At 31.6% G+C, this 19,598-nt stretch overlaps 4 protein-coding genes across 4 annotated transcripts; 2 read left to right on the top strand and 2 right to left on the bottom strand.

Annotated features, from left to right (window-relative positions):
* Positions 1 to 819: 819 nt before the first annotated feature.
* LOC109801139 (argininosuccinate synthase, chloroplastic) lies at positions 820 to 6,150 on the top strand. Its single transcript, XM_083075435.1, has 10 exons — positions 820 to 1,017; positions 1,302 to 1,354; positions 2,084 to 2,123; positions 2,713 to 2,851; positions 3,286 to 3,334; positions 3,493 to 3,675; positions 3,869 to 3,943; positions 4,021 to 4,206; positions 5,274 to 5,362; positions 5,467 to 6,150. Exons 1-10 carry the CDS (start codon positions 951 to 953, stop codon positions 6,017 to 6,019), a joined length of 1,434 nt encoding a protein of 477 aa, XP_082931561.1. The 5' UTR covers positions 820 to 950; the 3' UTR covers positions 6,020 to 6,150.
* Positions 6,151 to 8,255: 2,105 nt separating this feature from the next.
* Positions 8,256 to 9,125, bottom strand: PEX11B (peroxin 11B). Its single transcript, XM_020362445.3, has one exon. The coding sequence runs from the start codon at positions 9,002 to 9,004 to the stop codon at positions 8,327 to 8,329; it is 678 nt and encodes a 225-aa protein (XP_020218034.1). The 5' UTR covers positions 9,005 to 9,125; the 3' UTR covers positions 8,256 to 8,326.
* Positions 9,126 to 12,547: 3,422 nt separating this feature from the next.
* On the top strand, positions 12,548 to 15,800 carry LOC109801225 (argininosuccinate synthase, chloroplastic). The gene is made up of 8 exons (XM_020362245.3): positions 12,548 to 12,705; positions 12,780 to 12,906; positions 13,155 to 13,203; positions 13,369 to 13,551; positions 13,743 to 13,817; positions 13,896 to 14,081; positions 14,916 to 15,004; positions 15,110 to 15,800. The coding sequence occupies exons 1-8, from the start codon at positions 12,651 to 12,653 to the stop codon at positions 15,660 to 15,662; spliced, it is 1,317 nt and encodes a 438-aa protein (XP_020217834.1). The 5' UTR covers positions 12,548 to 12,650; the 3' UTR covers positions 15,663 to 15,800.
* A 7-nt stretch (positions 15,801 to 15,807) lies between these two features.
* LOC109801224 (F-box/LRR-repeat protein 13) lies at positions 15,808 to 18,740 on the bottom strand. Its single transcript, XM_020362244.3, has 4 exons — positions 18,361 to 18,740; positions 17,075 to 17,990; positions 16,852 to 16,992; positions 15,808 to 16,508 (listed from the first exon to the last, which is right to left on the bottom strand). Exons 2-4 carry the CDS (start codon positions 17,978 to 17,980, stop codon positions 16,206 to 16,208), a joined length of 1,350 nt encoding a protein of 449 aa, XP_020217833.1. The 5' UTR covers positions 17,981 to 17,990; positions 18,361 to 18,740; the 3' UTR covers positions 15,808 to 16,205.
* Positions 18,741 to 19,598: the final 858 nt, after the last annotated feature.

Raw genomic sequence — 19,598 nt, 5'->3', positions numbered from 1 at the left:
GAAAAAGAGATAGAAAGAGAAATAAAAAAGAATATTAGATGAAGAAGAATAAGAGATAAATGATAGGTGAATAAAAAAAAGGAGTGAAAATGAGATAGAGAAAAAAACAAAATAGAGAAATAAGAATAAGGAGAGGAGTAGAGAAAAAAATATGTGAAAGAAAAGATTTAAGAGAAAGAAAAAAAAAATAGAAGGAAAAAAATCATGCAAAATCTATTCAAAATAATCCATTAAAATTTCTATATTTTTGAATATTAACAAACTTTTTTTAAGTAAAAAAAGTCTTAATTGAATACACCATATTTTGATAGACTTTTAAATTTGTTTGATTGTCTTAATTTAATACCACATAACTATTTTTATCTTAAAAAAAATCTTATTTGAATACCATAATATTTTTTTATGATAATTTTTTTAAAAGTCTATTAAAATCCTAATTTAATATACTTCTAAAATATACTATTTCATTTTAAAAGAGTCAAATCTTAATTTATATATTTAAAATTATTTATTTATATAAATCTTAAATATAATTTATATATTATCTAATATTTATTTATATATAATTTATTATAAATTTTAATTATATATAATAAATATTTAACGAGTATGTAATACTAAAATACTAGTAATCTTTTAAAAAAAAATACTTATTAGAAAAATTGTTTTAATTTATGTACGTAATAAAAGTGACACAATATTAACTAAAAGGTGTAATTTTTAATAAATTCAAGACAACAGAGCAAATGTTAAAAGAAAGTATGGGTGACATTCCTCCTATAAAACAAACAACACAAAATTAATGTATTTTTTTTCTTCTTAAAGAACTTAGGAAAATAGGTGTGACTTGATTCGCTTGAAACCCTTTCTTCCTTAGACACGCCGCTGAAATAAGCATATATACATTCTCACTGACCCACGCACTGTCACTGTACTTGTGTTGTGCAACAATGGCTCAGTTGAGACCATCTCTTGCGTCTTCATATCCTGCCACTTCTCCTTCCCTACACACAACAGGTGGTGCCCTTTTTTCTGATTTTGTTTCTTTTTCGAATTCCGATTTCTGTATCACTCTCTTTCTTGAAATGTCATGTTTTGAACGGTGATAAAGGTTGAAAACCCCCTGAGTTTTAAATGCTAACGAATCCTGGTTAGGGAAACTTTCCCTTCACTCACTTTCATTGACATGACAGGGTTTTCTCAAGTTTAGAGGATTTGAAGTATCTGAATAAAGGGAAATCATTGTGTATGCTTAAAGGTTCTACTTTTTTATTTTTGTTTCATTTGATCTCTATTTGCAGGGCACCTTCTGTTTCATCAGTTCTGGAAGGCAAAGCCTTCGACGTTCAAAGAGGTCATTTTAAAAGCTTAAAATTTAATCTTTACATGCATGTGCCTGTACTTTGAGCCTATTTCTTATTATGAAAAATGCTAGCAGAACATTGTCTATCACACTCTTTTGAACACACATTCTAGTCTCTACTAGTGTTGACCAAAATTTATTGAAATTGACAAAATTTTGTGAGTCTCGCTTCTATTTAATTATTAGTGTGTTTAGGAGAGATTATAATCTCCCATTTCAGCTGTTTTTTTGAGAAAAAATCTGTTTACAAAAAAAAGCTGTGTGACAACAATTAAAATTTGTAAACAACTATTTTTACTGAAAAGTAAACTGTTTTTATGATTATTTTAAAGCTGAAAATTTAAATCAACAACTTTTTACCTTTTAAGCTGATTTACTACTTTAATTTTGTATTTTATTTTTATTATTTTTTTTATTGTATCCAAACGAAATTATACATCTTAAAATTGTTTTTCAGCAAATTTATTCGAACAGTATTTCATTTTGGTTATAATCACTTACAACAATAATTGATTATTGAAATAATCTAATTTTCTCAGCTTTCCCAAACACACATTAGTCACACTCATTTTGTAAGTTTCTAATAAATTTTAACCTGTAATAAAGAGTGAGTTAGAAAGTGTGTTACTAGCCCTTTTCTCTTATTTTTGTTATCTTTGTGTTTTGATGGGTGCTATGTTGGCCTCATTTTGGTATTTTGGATTTCTGTGCTGTATGTAGTTGGGGCTAAGAACAAGAATTGGTGCCAATAAACTTCAAGGTGAGATTATTTTGTCCCAACTTTAGCCCCCCTTCCTACCCATTGGAAACTGTAATTGGATAGCATTACCTTTATTCACTTGATTTTTAAACCCAGCTTAAAAGAGCTTATCTAAATTAAATTTTCATGTTGGGTAAAGTATAAGATCTTTGTTGATCTTTCAACTAAACTGACACAACAGGGTAAACAACATAGTACAGTCTGATAAAGGTGGATCTTTAAATTAAGTTAGTGTTAGTCATTAAGATGTTGTATCTCATTGTTCTTTATAGTTGAATCTTTTCATTAAAACCGCGTTAGTTATTAACATGAAGTGTTTTGTATTGTACTCTTCATCTGTTGTAATTGATTCATCTGTTTTCACTTCTATTCTGAAAATCAGCATTCCTTACCAAAATATTGTCATAACATCAATATACAAATAGTTTCTGAAGGGGTAATTTGTGGCTTCTTAGAATATGTCGGGCTTGGGTTGAAAACACGAGGTCATTTGGGGCACCTTGTGTTCACTGCTTGATATATTGGTTTGGAGCTATTTGCTACTTAAGTTTAGTGTCTGTAATGATATTAAAAATCTCTTGATGTGCAGTTATTAGAGCAGCTGCCCGCAGTGATACAGAGGTAGTTTCTGAAACCACAAAGGCTGTTGGCCTACGTGGAAAATTGAATAAGGTGGTGTTGGCTTATAGTGGTGGCTTAGACACATCAGTCATTGTTCCATGGCTGAGGTATAGATGTTTCCCCCTTTTTACCCCATTTTTTTTATCAGACATCCATTGCAAGTTTGCAATATTGGATATTTCCTTCTCTTTGCATATATTCTGAAATCTGAATGACAAATCTCAGGGACTTAGAGATGAGTTCTTTTTTTTTTTTTTGAATTACTGATTTCTCTTTAGAAAATAATGTTTAAATATTTATTAGAATTTGTAAATTGAGATCAGAGACCATTTTGAGATTTTGTAGATGATATGATTGGGTTTAAACTAAAAAATGTTGTAGTTTTGTAATAAAGCATGGAAACTATAATTGGTGATCCTTATTTTTAAGAATTTGGGATGTGAACTGGGATATTGAGCAGTGGATATCCTTGTCACTTTCACCTGTTATTGTATATTTGTATTCTTATTATAATATTTTATTGATGATTTTTGCATTGCAGAGAGAATTATGGTTGTGAAGTTGTTTGCTTCACTGCTGATGTTGGCCAAGTATGTTCTGAGTTTTAAATTCATTTTCTGTAATTGAGATTTTTGTGTAAATTGTGTTGGAAAATGTGTTTTAAGGTCATAAGCTTCTGACGAGGGGAATTACTTTATGCAATTTTTGTTACAATGCCGCATCATCTTAACAACACTAAATTTAATAGGGTATAAAAGAATTGGAAGGTTTAGAAGCGAAAGCAAAAGCCAGTGGGGCCTGTCAGTTAGTGGTAAAGGACTTAAGAGAGGAATTTGTTAGAGATTATATATTTCCTTGCCTGCGTGCTGGTGCAGTTTATGAGAGGAAGTATTTGCTTGGGACCTCAATGGCCCGCCCTGTAATTGCAAAGGTACTTTTGCTCTAAGTTTAATATATTTATCTTCCTTGGTAAAGCCATTTCTTCTGTTAGCTCTTAGTGCAGTATTCCCTCTTTTTATATTGAAGAAGAATTATAATGACAATGATAGTGGAATATACTTATCTAGTTATCTTTATTTCCCCATTATATAAACATAGATTGATTGATATCTACTGATTGATAGGCGATGGTTGATGTTGCCAAAGAAGTTGGAGCTGATGCTGTCTCTCATGGGTGTACAGGGAAAGGAAACGATCAGGCATGTCTTACTATTAGTCTCACAACACTAATTATGTCATTTATTTTATGCTAACACTTTACTATGTAAACTTTTAGGTTCGATTTGAGCTCACTTTCTTTGCTCTGAACCCCAAGCTAAATGTTGTGGCTCCATGGAGGGAGTGGGATATAACGGGGAGAGAAGATGCTATTGAGTATGCTAAAAAGCATAATATACCTGTTCCCGTGACAAAGAAATCCATATATAGCAGGGACAGGAATCTTTGGCACCTAAGCCATGAGGTATGTCTAATGATTTGTCATTTTCTTTTGGCCTATTTAGTCACTGAATTTAAGGTCAAAACATTGATGATCTTTGAATGTAATGGATTTGAATCTTCTTATATTACATTACATGACCATTAGGAGGAGTGATAGAGAACAAAGCACTATCTCCTCCCATAGTCATGTAACATGAGAAGACCCAACTTTGGAGGCGAGTGGTTTACTATTATTCTGTTTGTTGTGTGGAATCAAAATGCACCATTTTTTAACCTCATGCTCTATTTGTTCTATTATGGTAATACATCAAACATAGAATGTTTCCCTGTTTTAACATGTTTACCATGCAATACCTCACATGTCTACTAGTACTAAACACTACCTTTATGTTGATAACTGAACTGTCTCATGTTGGCATCTGAAATCAAGTCTCCATTCCTATTTCTTCTAGACTATCAAGTATTCCATGGCTCAAAATTAAACTCAACTTATTGTATGAAAGTGCTCCAACATTCATATTCATTCCAGGACTAGACATTACCCTCGTTGACTATTTATGAATGCATTTTCCATGTACTCCCTCTACCCAAATATAAGCAGCAAAAAATTATGTATAGTGGTCAAATGTAAGTAACTCTTAACTAATATTCCCTTGTTTAACGATACTGTTTGTAAAATATCCTTCATTTAATTGATATTCTAATTTTAACATTCTTTTTAAATTCTTCATATCAAATTCCAAGGAAGGGCAATTTAGAAGGGAGTTTATTTTTAAAATGAGATTAACAAAATTAAATCATGTTAACTAACTTGCTTAATTAGTGTGAATTATTTTACTTTTTTTTTTTGCTTATATTTGAGTCCAGATAGAGTATTTTTTTCCTGAACAGACCCTCATTTTTTTCTTCCGATAATTTTAAGTCTCTATAACTTGTGAATCATCAAATTGAATACACAGCATCATTTCTATGCTCTATTGCGAGAAGTTGCTTCACTTTATCTTGATCTAGGCCTGTGCTTTATGTACTGAGCTCCAAGAACTATTTTGGAAATGACTTGTTACTGTTATGCTATCTGTGATATTGAAGGGAGATATTTTGGAAGACCCAGCTAATGAGCCTAAAAAAGACATGTACATGATGTCAGTAGACCCTGAGGATGCTCCTGATCAAGCAGAGTAAGCTTTCTTGTGATTTCACTTTTTATATAACCTCCAAGTTTCTGTTATACTTTTAAAAACGTGGTACTTTACATTTTTAACGAGTGCATCATGCCCTGCAGATATGTGGAAATTGGGATAGAGTCAGGGCTTCCTGTTTCAGTCAATGGGAAGATTCTTTCACCGGCAACATTACTTGCTGAGCTCAATGAGATTGGTGGAAAGCATGGAATTGGCCGGATAGACATGGTTGAGAATCGGCTGGTAGGTATGAAGAGCCGTGGAGTTTATGAAACTCCTGGTGGAACCATTCTGTTTGCTGCAGCACGTGAGTTGGAGTTTTTGACACTTGATCGAGAAACAATACAAGTCAAAGATTCATTAGCCCTTAAATATGCAGAGTTAGTGTATGCTGGAAGATGGTTTGATCCGCTTCGGGAGTCCATGGATGCCTTTATGCAGAAGATCACAGAGACCACAACAGGTTCTGTGACTTTGAAATTGTACAAAGGTTCTGTGACCGTAACCAGTCGAACAAGTCCCTTTAGCCTGTACAGGCAAGACATTTCATCATTTGAGAGTGGGCAGATATATGATCAAGCTGACGCTGCTGGCTTCATTCGGCTTTATGGTCTTCCAATGAGGGTCCGAGCAATGCTTGAGCAGGGCATCTAACTGTTGATTTCATTTCAGCATGTACTATTTCATTGTCCATTTGCTTGTTTAGAAATGGTGGATTGAAGCTAGAGTACTGTGGATTGTTGGTAGATCTCTCGAATCCTAATAAAATTAGTATTTAATATTCATTCTGATGTTCCAAAAAGTCTTTGTTCTGACTATTATTGTTATTAGTAGTGACAGTATTAGTATAGAATGAAAAAAAATCCTGTTTATTAAGTCACTCGAGAGGACTCATGTCTGTAAAATGTGTCAAGAATCTAAACTACATAAGGTTTAGATTTAGGATATTTTTGAAAAGCTAAAACTGACGTCAATGATAAAATAGCTTAAAACGAGTACAATAGTATCGCGCCAAAAAAGAATTTGTCTTCTTTGCATGATACTACTATTGTACCTGAGATTACGACTGTCTCCCTAAATTATATGCCTATGATAAACAATGCATCATGCTTGAAGACGGACCCAAAAGAATTGATCTATTCGGACTCCAAAGCAATAGTCGAACCATTGCATAAATTTGTTCTAAAAAAACTCTTTTAGAATTTAGAAGTTAGCATTTTATTTCGAGCTTGTAAAAGAGCTTTAATTTTTTTTTTGGGGGATAATAATTGAAATCTGTTATAAGTGTTCAAATAAAAAAAATATTAACCAAAGTAATACATGTTGGATTTCTTAAAACAAGGTCTTCTTCGCCATGTGATTTGAGTTAAAAAATTTGTATCCTTCTATGAAAATTGACATTTTACTTTGCCTTTGATATATTTTTCATTCAACTTATTGGTCATTTTCATTTTACACAGAAAGATACCAAATTAAACAAATTTCATTTTCAAAATCAGAATAATTAACGAAGAATTTTTCATATTTCAATAACTAAATGCTCGACGCATACAATTTTGGAAACCAATTAATTCAAGAGTTTACTCCAAAGTAGAATTGTAATATACTACTCATATTCACACGATGCTTGAGAGGGATGTGTTTAGCCATCATATGTAATTAGAGAATGAAGCTAAAATAACGATCATAATTTGAAAAATGACTATACATGTTAGATAATTTTGTTAAAATCAATAAAACTCATTTAAATGATTTCTATATCGGAGAAAGGCTTAACATCCATCCCATGGGACGAGTGTACGGTGATATTTATCATTAATTAATCATATGTTATTTAATTGAAAAATGATATTTGGAAAGAGAAAAAAATTGAATATATAAGAAATGATGTGATGAAAATAGATAAATATTAAAAAAATTCTTTTAAAGATTCTTATATATGCATCACTACTCTTTAATTTCTTGTTAAAGAAATGCTAAGATGGACAACTCTAACATGTGGTCTATCATGTACGGTGTACGTACTAGTTTTATTAACCATACTCAGATTCAACTCATTCTCACGATAACATAACACTAGCCTTCCTCTTACTTTTAATGTAATATATGTGAAAATCAAAAGATAAAAAAAGTTGAGTCTAAAGTTGCCACATGTGATTTCCATTACCAAGTGCAATTTGCTGTGCCTATATAGTTAGTAATAGTAATGTACCGTTTCCTATGCATCCTTTTACGTCCATGAATGGTAGTAATGTAATAAATATACTGTGTTGAACTTCTAGCTTCTTATAAACAATGGGGCAACAGCTAAGCTAACTTTGAAGAGAAATGTGTTTAATTTTTTTTTTTTTTGAAGCAAATGAACTTAACTCATTTCATTAATGATAAGAGAGACAATACATGGAGGAATAAAATCAAAAGAGTGGTGACTAGCGTAAGATTTTGACACCCTTGCTAAAGTGTGGGCGACCCGATTAACTTGTCTCCTAATAAACCAGAAATGTGTTTAATTTAATCTTATAAAATTTGTTTGTAAAATAAAAGTTCTTCATTTTTATATACTATTATAACTATTGCATTATATGAAATCTATAACACACTCTTTTTAATTACATCAAATATAATTAGACATTATGAACATGAAATTTGAAAGATTAAATATTTGTATATAATCTAATAATCATTGGTCTAATAAATTCAATAATAATCAATAATTATTACGACAGAGACGTATATCATCTCAGGAAATTAAAATTTAAGTTTAGTTAAACTTTATAAAACTAATCACTAAGTGTAAAATAAAGGTTATTCCTACTTATATATCCTAATATGTGTATAAAACAGATGAAAGAAAATAGCATGCAAGAGTTTATAATTAAGGTAGAGAGGATTAAAGTAAAGTATTTATGCATCATCCATTAGACTTACGTAAAAAATTACAGCATGCATAGTTAGTTGTGTTTAGGAAGGCCAGTTCCTATACCAACCAGCCCAAGCAGAAACCAAGCCACTAATCCCAAGAGTGACAGTGTGGTTGCAGAATGGATTCGGCTCAATATCCGCCACCGCTATGAACAAATCCGCCACATTCGCAGCCACCGCCATGAGCCTCATAACCCTATCGCTTCTAATCCTCCGAATCCCCTTCTCATCTTCCTCCGTTTTCTCCTCGGAGCTTCTCATCTTTCTCTCCACCCGAAGCCCCTCCCTCAGCAAGATGAAGTCAGCTATGATGAAGAAAATATATCCCACCGACTCACCAAACGCCGATATGAAGCTCATTCGCCTGGCCAAGCTTGCGTCGATGGTGCCGATTCTGGCGAGCCAGAGAAAGTGGTCGAAGAAGAAGTAGACCATCTCGCCGGCGTTAGCGAGCACGGCGAGGAGTCGGAGGGAGAGGGTGGAGCCGGGGTTGCGGCGGAGGACGTTGAAGCCGGTGAGGAAGCGTCCGGTTCTGAAGGCCTTTCTGCTGAGGCCTGCGGCCACTTCCCATTGCTTGAAGCGCTTCGCCGTGGCCGGGTGAGAGGCTTCCACGTGCCAGTTTACGAGCTTCGACACGTACTGGAAGGTCTTCACGAGCTTGTCGATGCCGTCTCGCTTTGCTAGGAAGATCACCAGTTTGTCCACGGAGTCGTTCATGGTGGCCGAGGCTGTGTTTGGTGCTGCCCACTATATGTTTATTATAAATGCTCAACTTAACTTGCGTCACAGAAGCTGGTTTTTGGATAAGAGGTGTTTGTGGTTGGTTGGACTTTGCTTTACTTGATGCCACCCTTCATTTTATTGAGTCTTTTTGTTTTTTCTGCTTCTGGCTAGGTTTACCTCTATGATTCCATTCTTGTAGTAAAATATGAGTGGTATATATTCAGAAAAGATAATGTACTCGCCTTTCATTGTACTCAAATAGATATATCTAGTAATATAAAAAAAAAATAGTAGATTAATTTTTAAAAAAGAAAATGAAACATGAGTGAAAAATGAAACTACAATTTAGTTTTAATGTTATTATTATACCATTTATTTAATTTATTATCACGTATGTATTGTGAACGTTACAACTCTAATGGTTAAATAATGAAAAATTTAATAGTGAGATTAAAATTAGAAAATTTACAAAATTAAAATTATAAAGTAAAAAATTGAGAATCAAAGTTACAAATAAGAGATTTAAAGTGTAATTTTTAACTTATTAAAAAAGTAAATATTTGAGATTAAATATTTTCTTTATATCATAGCTATTCATTTATTTTAATAATATATTTAATAGTTACAAAAATAACTCTGCATAATTAATGGATAGATATCTGTTGAATCTAGAGAATTGAATTTCTAAATTGACAAAGTGCTTGTTAATTTGGAACTATGTTTGAAATGTACATATATGTACTCTCTTTCCATATCCATAAGCTAAAAAAATGTGGAAGCTACTTCAGATTGCTTCAAGTGGACATAGTTTTTATGTTAATGATGAGTTTCCAAACACACTGGAAAAGTATTATAGAGTCTATCTCTATGGCATATTAGATGTGTTTTGCTATATGGTAAGAACAACGTTTGTAGTCAAATGTGTTTTACTTAGGTTACTCTAACACTGGCTGATGTGCGGAAACAGGTATAATGGTTTAGTTAATCTATACATCAAAATAATAAGGATAATAATACTAGTTAATTTAATAAATATTATTATTTTTTAATCATATTTAAACAAATATAAAGATACCAAATGTTTCGAATTAATATTAAATAAAAAAAGTTAAAATGCATGAGATGCACGTCCATTTTATTTTCTCGCTATTCAACATGAAAATGGATGAGACATTGAGCCCGTAACTTACTTTGCCTACCTACTATTGTCTTGTGCCTTTTTTTTTCTTCCAAACCATGATTGATTAAACATAAGCTTTATGAGAACTACTATGGTCGTCCCTAGTTTGTGTTCACGTTGTTGTAATCGGTTACAAGAGTCAAGAAATATCAATTGATGAATACAGCCAATGTAATCGATTATGAGAATTTCGTAATTGCTTACATTCACTTTATTATTTACTAATATTAAAGAAACACTTCATTTTTTTAATATTTTATTTAAAAATAAAATAAAAGATACTATATTGCTACTTTTTATTGGGTCAAGACAATTACTCAAAATAAAGTTAAACTGAATTATTGTGAGCACAACTTTAATTTGAACTTGTTTATATAGAGACTAATATGTTTACATAAAATTGGACACGAAAGCAAACCACAAGGAGACATTACTTTGGGTTTGAAAAAAATAAATGAAAATTAATATGATTTCCATAGCTAAAAATTGGATTATCAATACTACTACTATAAAAGAGATAAATAAAACCGCAAATGAGTCTCCTTTTTTATTTATTTCTTTCAAAAACCAAACAAACTAATTTTTATTTAAATTCTTATCTTTTTTCACTCACTCATTTTTTACATTTTTTAATTTTTTTTATCTTATTTTTCACCTAATTTTTTTTTCCTCTTGTAACTAAACCGATGGTACCTGCTTTCCGTAAGGTCCCCAATTCAAACGAGAATAGATAGCTAGACAAGACAACATGGACCTAACCAAAACATAAAGGTAAAAGCTTTATTTATCTATTTTATCACAACATAAAAGTAAAACCTAAAGCTTAAAAAAAAAAGACAAATAATATATTTCTTTTTAGACGCAATGTTTATTTTAATCTAGTTTTATATTTGATAAAATTTAAAATACATATAATCATTATTAAATTCGTTCCTGCATTTATGAAAATGGTACCGCGAAATGAATTTAGTATAAAATACTATTCACAACATCTCCGATCCAACATTTTATTTTTATACATTTTAATTGGATTTTATCATTTTGATTATTCATTTTCACTTTTTATAATTCAAGAAATTTTTTTCTCTGATCCGATAATTTTATTTTCTTTATTAAACTAGTCCTACAAATAAACTCTTAACCTTATATTTCATCAATATTAATTATTACTAACTTATTATTATTATTATTATTATTTCATTAAAAGTACACTACTACTCTACTATGCCTGTAAAAAACAATTAACACCATACAAAGCATCTAGTGTCTTACATGTCCTTATTACGCTGGCACTTCAATATGGTCAAATACACTCCTCACATGTATTTTTGTTAGAGATAGTCTAAGAATTAAAAGTATAATAATAATAACCCGCTATGGAAGTTAAATTGAAAATGACTGTACTTGTACATTCATATAAAATAAATTTTTTAAATGAAATTAAAGAAAAAGAACACATTATCATCTAATCACAATAAGTGACGCATTTAGAAAAATAATTTAATGCGAACAAAAAAAAGTCTATAATATAATATTCTTATATTAAAAAAATCATAATTTTTTTACAAAATACATATTTTCATAGGTTTTTATTTATTTTTCTTATTTTATATAAATTATGACTGTTTTAAGACTAAAGCAACGATTTCTATTTTTTTTTCTTTGTTAGAGATTGTAATGAGGTGTGTATTTGTAATTTTGTATAACTTATTTAATATTAAAAAATAAAACAAAATTATTAAAGTTAACTTAATGGTGAAAGATTGAAATAGAATGTATTAAACCTTAAGTTTGAACTCTCTTGTTATTGTGATTTCTATGAACTAAAAAAGTAAAATGATAAAATTTGAAGATTAAAAATAATAAATTTATTATTATTATTATTATTATTATTATTTTTTATCTTTTATAAATTTTTGTGCTTATTTAAAAGAAAATTATTTTATGGTACAATACCTATTTTTCTTGTGGGGTTATTTATTTATTTGTTAGTATATATAAGTAAAATGTATGAATTTATGGAGATAACACGCATCCATCACAATCTAACATATATATAATAAAATTTGTATTTTTTTTTATAATAATTATAATTATTTAAAAATTATGTTACTAGTAATTTTTTACTAATCGGTCGGGTAATTTTTTTTTTAAAAATTATGCATGCTTATTATTCTCAAAATTAAACTGAAAACAAATATTAAATGTCGATATAAAAACACATTTTAAGTTTTGAACTTGAAAATAAATAACACGACTAAATTAAAGTAAATCAAAATTAGCGGACTTAAAAAATAATAAAAATAACGATAGTGAAATGACTGCGATAAAGCTATGACGTGGAATTCACACACAAAAAAAGCTATAACATGAAACCCTTCTTTAAAAGAAAGGTGCAGTTCTAACATACATTGTACATTCACACTGTCACTCGTTGTCTTGTTCTTGTGTTGTGTAACAATGGCTCAGTTGGAAGCATCTTCTCCTGTTACTGCTTCTTCCCTTCAAACACCAGGTGCCCATTTTTTTTGAATTTGTTTCTTTTCCGAATTCCGAATTTGTTACTTGACATGCAATTGTTAAACACAGGTGCACGCAGTGATACAAAGGTTGTTTCTGAAACCACTAAGGCTGGTGGCCTACGCGGAAAATTGAACAAGGTGGTTCTGGCTTACAGTGGTGGATTAGACACATCAGTCATTGTTCCATGGCTGAGGTACAGAATCACTGATTTCTCTTTAGAAAAAAAAAAGTTTAGATTTTTATTAGAAGGGGTAAATACAGATCAGAGACTATTTTGAGATTGTATAGATGACCTGGTGGGGTTTTAAATAAAAAATGATTTAGTTTTCTAGTAAAGCATGGAAGCTAAAATGGGTGATCTTATATCTTATCCTTGTCAATTTATCTGTTATTTTGTATTCTTTTGTTATAATATTTTATTTAATGATTTTGGTTTTGCAGAGAGAATTATGGATGTGAAGTAGTTTGCTTCACTGCTGATGTTGGCCAAGTATGTTACGTTTTTGAATTCATTTTCTGTAACCAAGATTGTTGTTATGTGAATTGTGTGATTGGAAAGGTGTTTTAAGATTTTAAACTTCTACCAGGGGAATTGCTTTATCCAAATTCTTGCTTAAATGTTGCATGCATGTAATAGAAATACTAAATGTCATAGGGTATACAAGAATTGGAAGGTTTAGAAGCCAAAGCCAAAGCCAGTGGGGCCTGTCAATTAGTGGTAAAAGACTTGAAGGAGGAATTTGTTAAAGATTATGTATTCCCTTGCCTGCGTGCTGGTGCAGTTTATGAGAGGAAGTATTTGCTTGGGACCTCAATGGCCCGCCCGGTAATTGCGAAGGTACTTCTGCTTGAAGTTTAATATATACATCTTCCTTGGTAAAGCCATTTCTTCTGGTAGCTCTTAATGCAGTGTTAACTTTTTTGTATATTGAAGAAGAATCAAGTGATAATAATAGTGGAATGCACTTATCTTCAACCCCCTTTTACCTTTTATAAACATATATTGATTGATCCCTTACTGATTGATAGGCCATGGTCGATGTTGCGAAAGAAGTTGGAGCTGATGCTGTTGCCCATGGGTGTACAGGGAAAGGAAATGATCAGGCATGTCTTACTATTAGGTTCTTAACACTAAATCATGTCAATTATTTTATGCTGACACATTTATATATAAACTCTTAGGTCCGTTTTGAGCTCACTTTCTTTGCTCTGAACCCCAATCTCAACATTGTGGCTCCATGGAGGGAGTGGGATATTACAGGGAGAGAAGATGCTATTGAGTATGCTAAAAAGCATAATGTTCCTGTTCCTGTGACAAAGAATTCCATATATAGCAGGGATAGGAACCTTTGGCACCTTAGCCATGAGGTATATTTTGCTATCTTCAGTATAGCTCTAATTATATTTAGTGTCGAAGTTAGCTTATGTCTAATGATTTGTCATTTTTTTAGGCCTAAGCATTTATTGAATTTAAGGTAAAAGTTTGATGACCTTTCAAAGTAATGGATTTGGATTCTTGGATTCTCGTATGTTACATGACCATTAAGAGGGGTGATAGAGAACAAACTCAACAAAGCACTATTTCCTACAATGAGAGTCATGTAACATGAGAAGATCCAACTATGGGGGCGAGTGGTTGATTATGATAGTGTTTAATGTTTAGTGTGTGTTTGGGAAACATTATTTTCCCACTTTTCAGCTGTTTTTATATAAAAAAAAATGTTTTGTGAAAAAGCTGGTTATTTGGGATATTAGCTGAAATTTATAAACAGTTTTTTTTTTTTTTGAAAAACAAGCTGTCTATATGAAGCTGAAATTTAAAGTTTATGATTATTTCTCAACAACTCTTTTCCTTTTAGGTTGATTAACTACATAAAAATTGATTTTTGTTGTTGTATCAAAAGTTCAAAACAAAATTAGACATTTTAAAACTGTTTATCAGCAAACTTACCCAAACAGAATTCCGTTTTGATTATAATTGATTATAGCAATAATTGATTATTCATATAATCGATTATTAAAATAATCTAATTTTTATAGCTTTTCCAAACACACCCTTATTGTGCGGATAAAATGGAATGTAATGTCATGTTCTGTTTTTGGAATCAAAATGCACCATTTTTTAATCTCATGCTCTATTGTGTTGAATTTTGGAAATGGCATGTTGCTGTTTTTTGATAATTGCAATCTGTGACATTGAAGGGAGATATTTTGGAAGACCCAGCTAATGAACCTAAAAAGGACATGTACATGATGTCTGTAGACCCTGAAGATGCTCCTGATCAAGCAGAGTAAGCTCGTTTCTTGTGATTTCACTTTCAATATAGCCTCCAAGTCTCTGTTATACTTTTATAAAGATGTACTTTTACATTTTGAAAGAACGCATTGTCTTGCAGATATGTGGAAATTGGGATAGAGTCAGGCCTTCCTGTTTCAATCAATGGGAAGAAGCTTTCACCGGCATCTTTACTTGCCGAGCTCAATGAGATTGGTGGAAGGCATGGAATTGGAAGGATTGACATGGTTGAGAATCGGCTTGTAGGTATGAAGAGCCGTGGAGTTTATGAAACTCCTGGAGGAACCATCCTGTTTGCTGCAGCACGCGAGTTGGAGTTTTTGACACTTGATCGAGAAGCAATACAAGTCAAAGATTCCTTAGCCCTTAAATATGCAGAGTTAGTGTATGCTGGAAGATGGTTTGATCCACTTAGGGAGTCCATGGATGCCTTTATGCAGAAGATCACAGACACCACAACAGGTTCTGTGACTTTGAAATTGTACAAAGGTTCTGTTACTGTAACCAGTCGAGCAAGTCCCTTCAGCCTGTATAGGCAAGACATTTCATCATTTGAGAGTGGGCAGATATATGATCAAGCTGATGCTGCTGGCTTCATTCGACTTTATGGTCTTCCAATGAGGGTCCGAGCAATGCTTGAGCAGGGTATCTAATTGTTAATTTCATTTCAATATGTACTGAATTTCCTTGTCCATTTGCTTGTTTAGAAAAGTTGGATTGAAGCTAGAGACTACTGTGGATTGTTAGTAGATCCCTGTAATCCTAATAAAATGAATAATGTTTAATATTCATCCCGAGTTCAAATTCAAACACTAAAGAATCTTTGTTTGTCCTGACTAATATTATGGTGAGTAGTAGTAGTAGAAACACTGGAAGCAGTAACATAAGTCATAAAATATGTACAGACCCTAAACTAGTAGTATAGAAGGGAAGAAAAAAAAAATCCTACTTCTTTAGTCCATATGTACTAACATAAGATTGAACCCCTCTTTTAGTTTGGCATTGCAAATTGTAGGTAGTCAGTTAACACTTTAGTGGTTCTTCTCTTTTGAGCTAAAATTTGCGAAGTCAGTTAACACTTGACCTGTTCTTCTCTTAATAACGATTGATAATAACAAATCTATTTATGATGCTTATCCACCAATTTTTTTTCCCTCAATACCTGTACTTATGAAGCTTGTGCTTCCAATACTACGTCAAATACAAACAAATTCAATCCAAGGTGGTATTTTCTCCTGCAATCCCCTAGCCCGCTTTCTGTTTTCCTCATGATCCCAAGTTTTGAAGTGCTCCCCTAGTGGTCTTAATTTCGGTTTAGTTGGTAACCTTGTATCAATAGTTATCTTCTGGAGCTCAACTGCATTCTCAAGTATGTACATAACTAATTCAATTTCGCATGCTGCTCCACAAAACCCAACCAATTCCAACTCTTTGAGACTGTATTGACATTCCATTGTAAATTTGCGTTCTGTTCTAAAGTTGGGTTTGGTATTTAGCATCTGCAACATGCATAAAAGGCAAATTCAGATCTTCAACTATCCTAGTTTTTCAACATGTTTGATGCACAAAACAGTCATAGGGATCTAGATTCCTTGTTGTAACGTTTCCAACATTTACATGGTCAACAACTTGGAACTATTGGATGAAGATCAAATGAAAGATTAGATGCCTCATATTTAGTCTTGGTAAATTAGATTCAAAACACATTTGAGATTCGAGTTGTTCATCTTCATCTAACAGATACAAATACAGTGTGAATGCGTGGGAACTGGGAAAGGTTACTAAAGAATCCCGTTCGGAGTTTATGTATTTTTTAGAGCAACTAGGCCAAAGGATATTCACCTTGAGTGTGAACCTCCATAGTGAAGGTGAGACCTTCAATAGCAATGCACAAGCGCAAAGTGTGATGCCATCATCAACACAGGCAATCAACTCCAAATGCTTGAGACTTTTTAATCTGGGAAGTTGACTTAGCCAGTAAATCTGAAAATAAGACAGAAAAAATGATACCACTCTTGTTGGCAAGCAAAGCAACCTAAAGAAAGTAAGGGTAAAGAAAGGCTACCACTTCAGGTACGTTTTGTGTAATATCCAATTTAAGGACTTTTATTTGTGGAAGAAAGCTTTCTTTAATGAACTCCACAAAGGATCCTCCAAATGTTGCTTCCATAAGACTTGGAACGATCTTAAATTCTGTGTCCAAATGGGATCCATAGTATTTGAATGACACTAAATTCTCAGCAAAAATTTCAAGTTTTACCAGCTCCCAACACCTTACCAATTCTAGACATTTCAGCTTGAGGGATGGACCTGAAACCTTAATAGTTTTTGGAACTACTGAGCTAACCAAGCTCAACGTTTCAAGTAATGGACAGCAACACAGTAAATACTCTAGCATCTCCTTGGTCACAGTAATGAATTTCAGACGCAAAACATGCAAGGAATTAAAACTTTCGACTTTAAACAGGTGCAACGGAAGAACATATTCAAATGAATGCCCAAAATACAACTCAAGTTTTTGAACCTTCTTTTGAATGGCAAAGTGAACCCACTTATCAGTATCACACTCAGTACCCACATGAAACCAAAACTTCAATCCTTGTAGAGTTGAACTCTTGAGTGAACTCAACAATTCATTGATCCAACTTGTATATGTTTGCCTTTCAGCATCGTACATGATCTCCATTGCCATCTGCAAATGTCTTCCTGAAGCCTTCTTAATGTCTTTTTTCATGTCTTTCATAATTGGTGAACCATCAAATTCTAAGGTCCCAGAAAAAAAGGTCCATAGATATCTCCATTTTCTTGAGAGGATGCTGGTCCTAGCAGCATCATTTATTGGCAATTTAGATAAAATGGCTACAGGGATTCCATCTGGCAATTGGTTGATGAGATCTTCACAATCTTCCTCCTTGTTAGCTTTTTCTCTTTTCTGTTTATGATCCATGCTACCTGCATCTTGCATGATCATTCCACCTGGCCTAAATTTTACCAAAATTCATGGATCATCAAGATAAGGAATAGGGAAATTGAATAATTAAAACTGCTAAAGAATGTTCAACAAAAAAGGAGAAAGGAAGGAAAACTAGGGAGCAAATGCAGAAAAATAATTAGTATTCTCCAAGGAATAGGAAACTTTATTGAATATTTATCTACTGTAGAAAGAAACTTTGATGGTGATAATCAAATGACACCTCTTAATTTTGTCAAAATGTTATTAAATTTCCCATCCTAGGCAAATGAAATACTGTAACAAGGCTTTTGAAGATTTGTTTTTGAAAATTATATAAATCTAACAGTTACTAAAGATGTAAGAAGTTTACTGAATAAGCAAGAAACAAAAACAGATACCTCTATACGATTTACTATCTTCTCGTGATTTGTGAATGAGACAGATATCATGGTTATGAATGGTTTTTCCATGGAATGTTAGCAAAATAATCTTAGTAAGTAGGAACCGATTCAAGTCTATGTTTTGTGATCCACATAGAAGAACCTTTTACTATGTTAAGATCCGGAGTATGCTCCGTTGGGGAAGGACCTATTACCAATTTTATTTTTACATTCCGTGGTTCATTTTATATACTTGATTTGCTTAGAATCACGTGATTCTATTCTTAGCACAATGGAATGTAGAAACGGGCTTTCAATTGCTTATTGCTAAACAGTTAACTCTAGTACTTTCTGAGATAAAAAATATGATGCCACATCCGGATCACTTGCTTTCTCTTATTTAATTACATTGTCCAATTTTATTAAAAGTCACATCTCCTTTACAAATTACAAGAATAATATTTGTCGGTTGCAAATTCTACTTTTTATAGCTCAAACTCGAATACTCTTCTCACATTCTGTATTTTTGTAGATATAAATAATGTACTAATATATAAGTTGCATTAATATAACTCATCTCTTTTTAAATAAGATATTATCCATTAAAATAAAATAGTGTAATAAAGCAATAATTAATTTTTTTTATTTACATGACATTGTATAAACTAAATTTATTACGAATGTAAAAGAGAGAATTTATGAATGTGTATTTTATTTTAAAATAAATATAAAAATAATTAAATTGAATATGAGTAAACAGATATTAATTGAAAAGTCATTTTGAATAATAGTAAAGGTAAGACAATTATTTATGAATAATTTAAAAAATAATATAATTTCAAAATAAAATAAAAACAAATATGTCCACGTAAAACTGGACATTAAAGATAATTATCAAAATTAGTGTCATCCTAATTAATAATATTAATAATAAAGTTATAAGTATTTTTAATTTTGTGATTAAATCAATTAATTTCACATTAACATAAAATCAGGGTCAATTTATTTATTTATTTATTTTATCGTTCATGTAATATTACATGTAAAAATTTATTTTTAGTCTCTTATTTTTAAAACAATGATATTTATTCTTTCTTTTTTGAAAATGTGTCAAATTCTTATCTTGTCACATCATACACATGCTAATTTAACATTCTTGGAACAAAATTTGTCATATTAAAATTTAACACATTTTAAAATAATATTTTACCTATTTACGGAGATGTAACCCAAAAAATTATTAAGCAGTGCAAGTT

Source organism: Cajanus cajan, chromosome 5 (genome assembly GCF_000230855.2).
Source record: "Cajanus cajan strain Asha chromosome 5, NIPB_CcT2T_4, whole genome shotgun sequence".
Taxonomy (NCBI): domain Eukaryota; kingdom Viridiplantae; phylum Streptophyta; class Magnoliopsida; order Fabales; family Fabaceae; genus Cajanus; species Cajanus cajan.
Note: the sequence above shows the minus strand (reverse complement) of the source record. Positions and strands in the feature narration are given on the sequence as shown.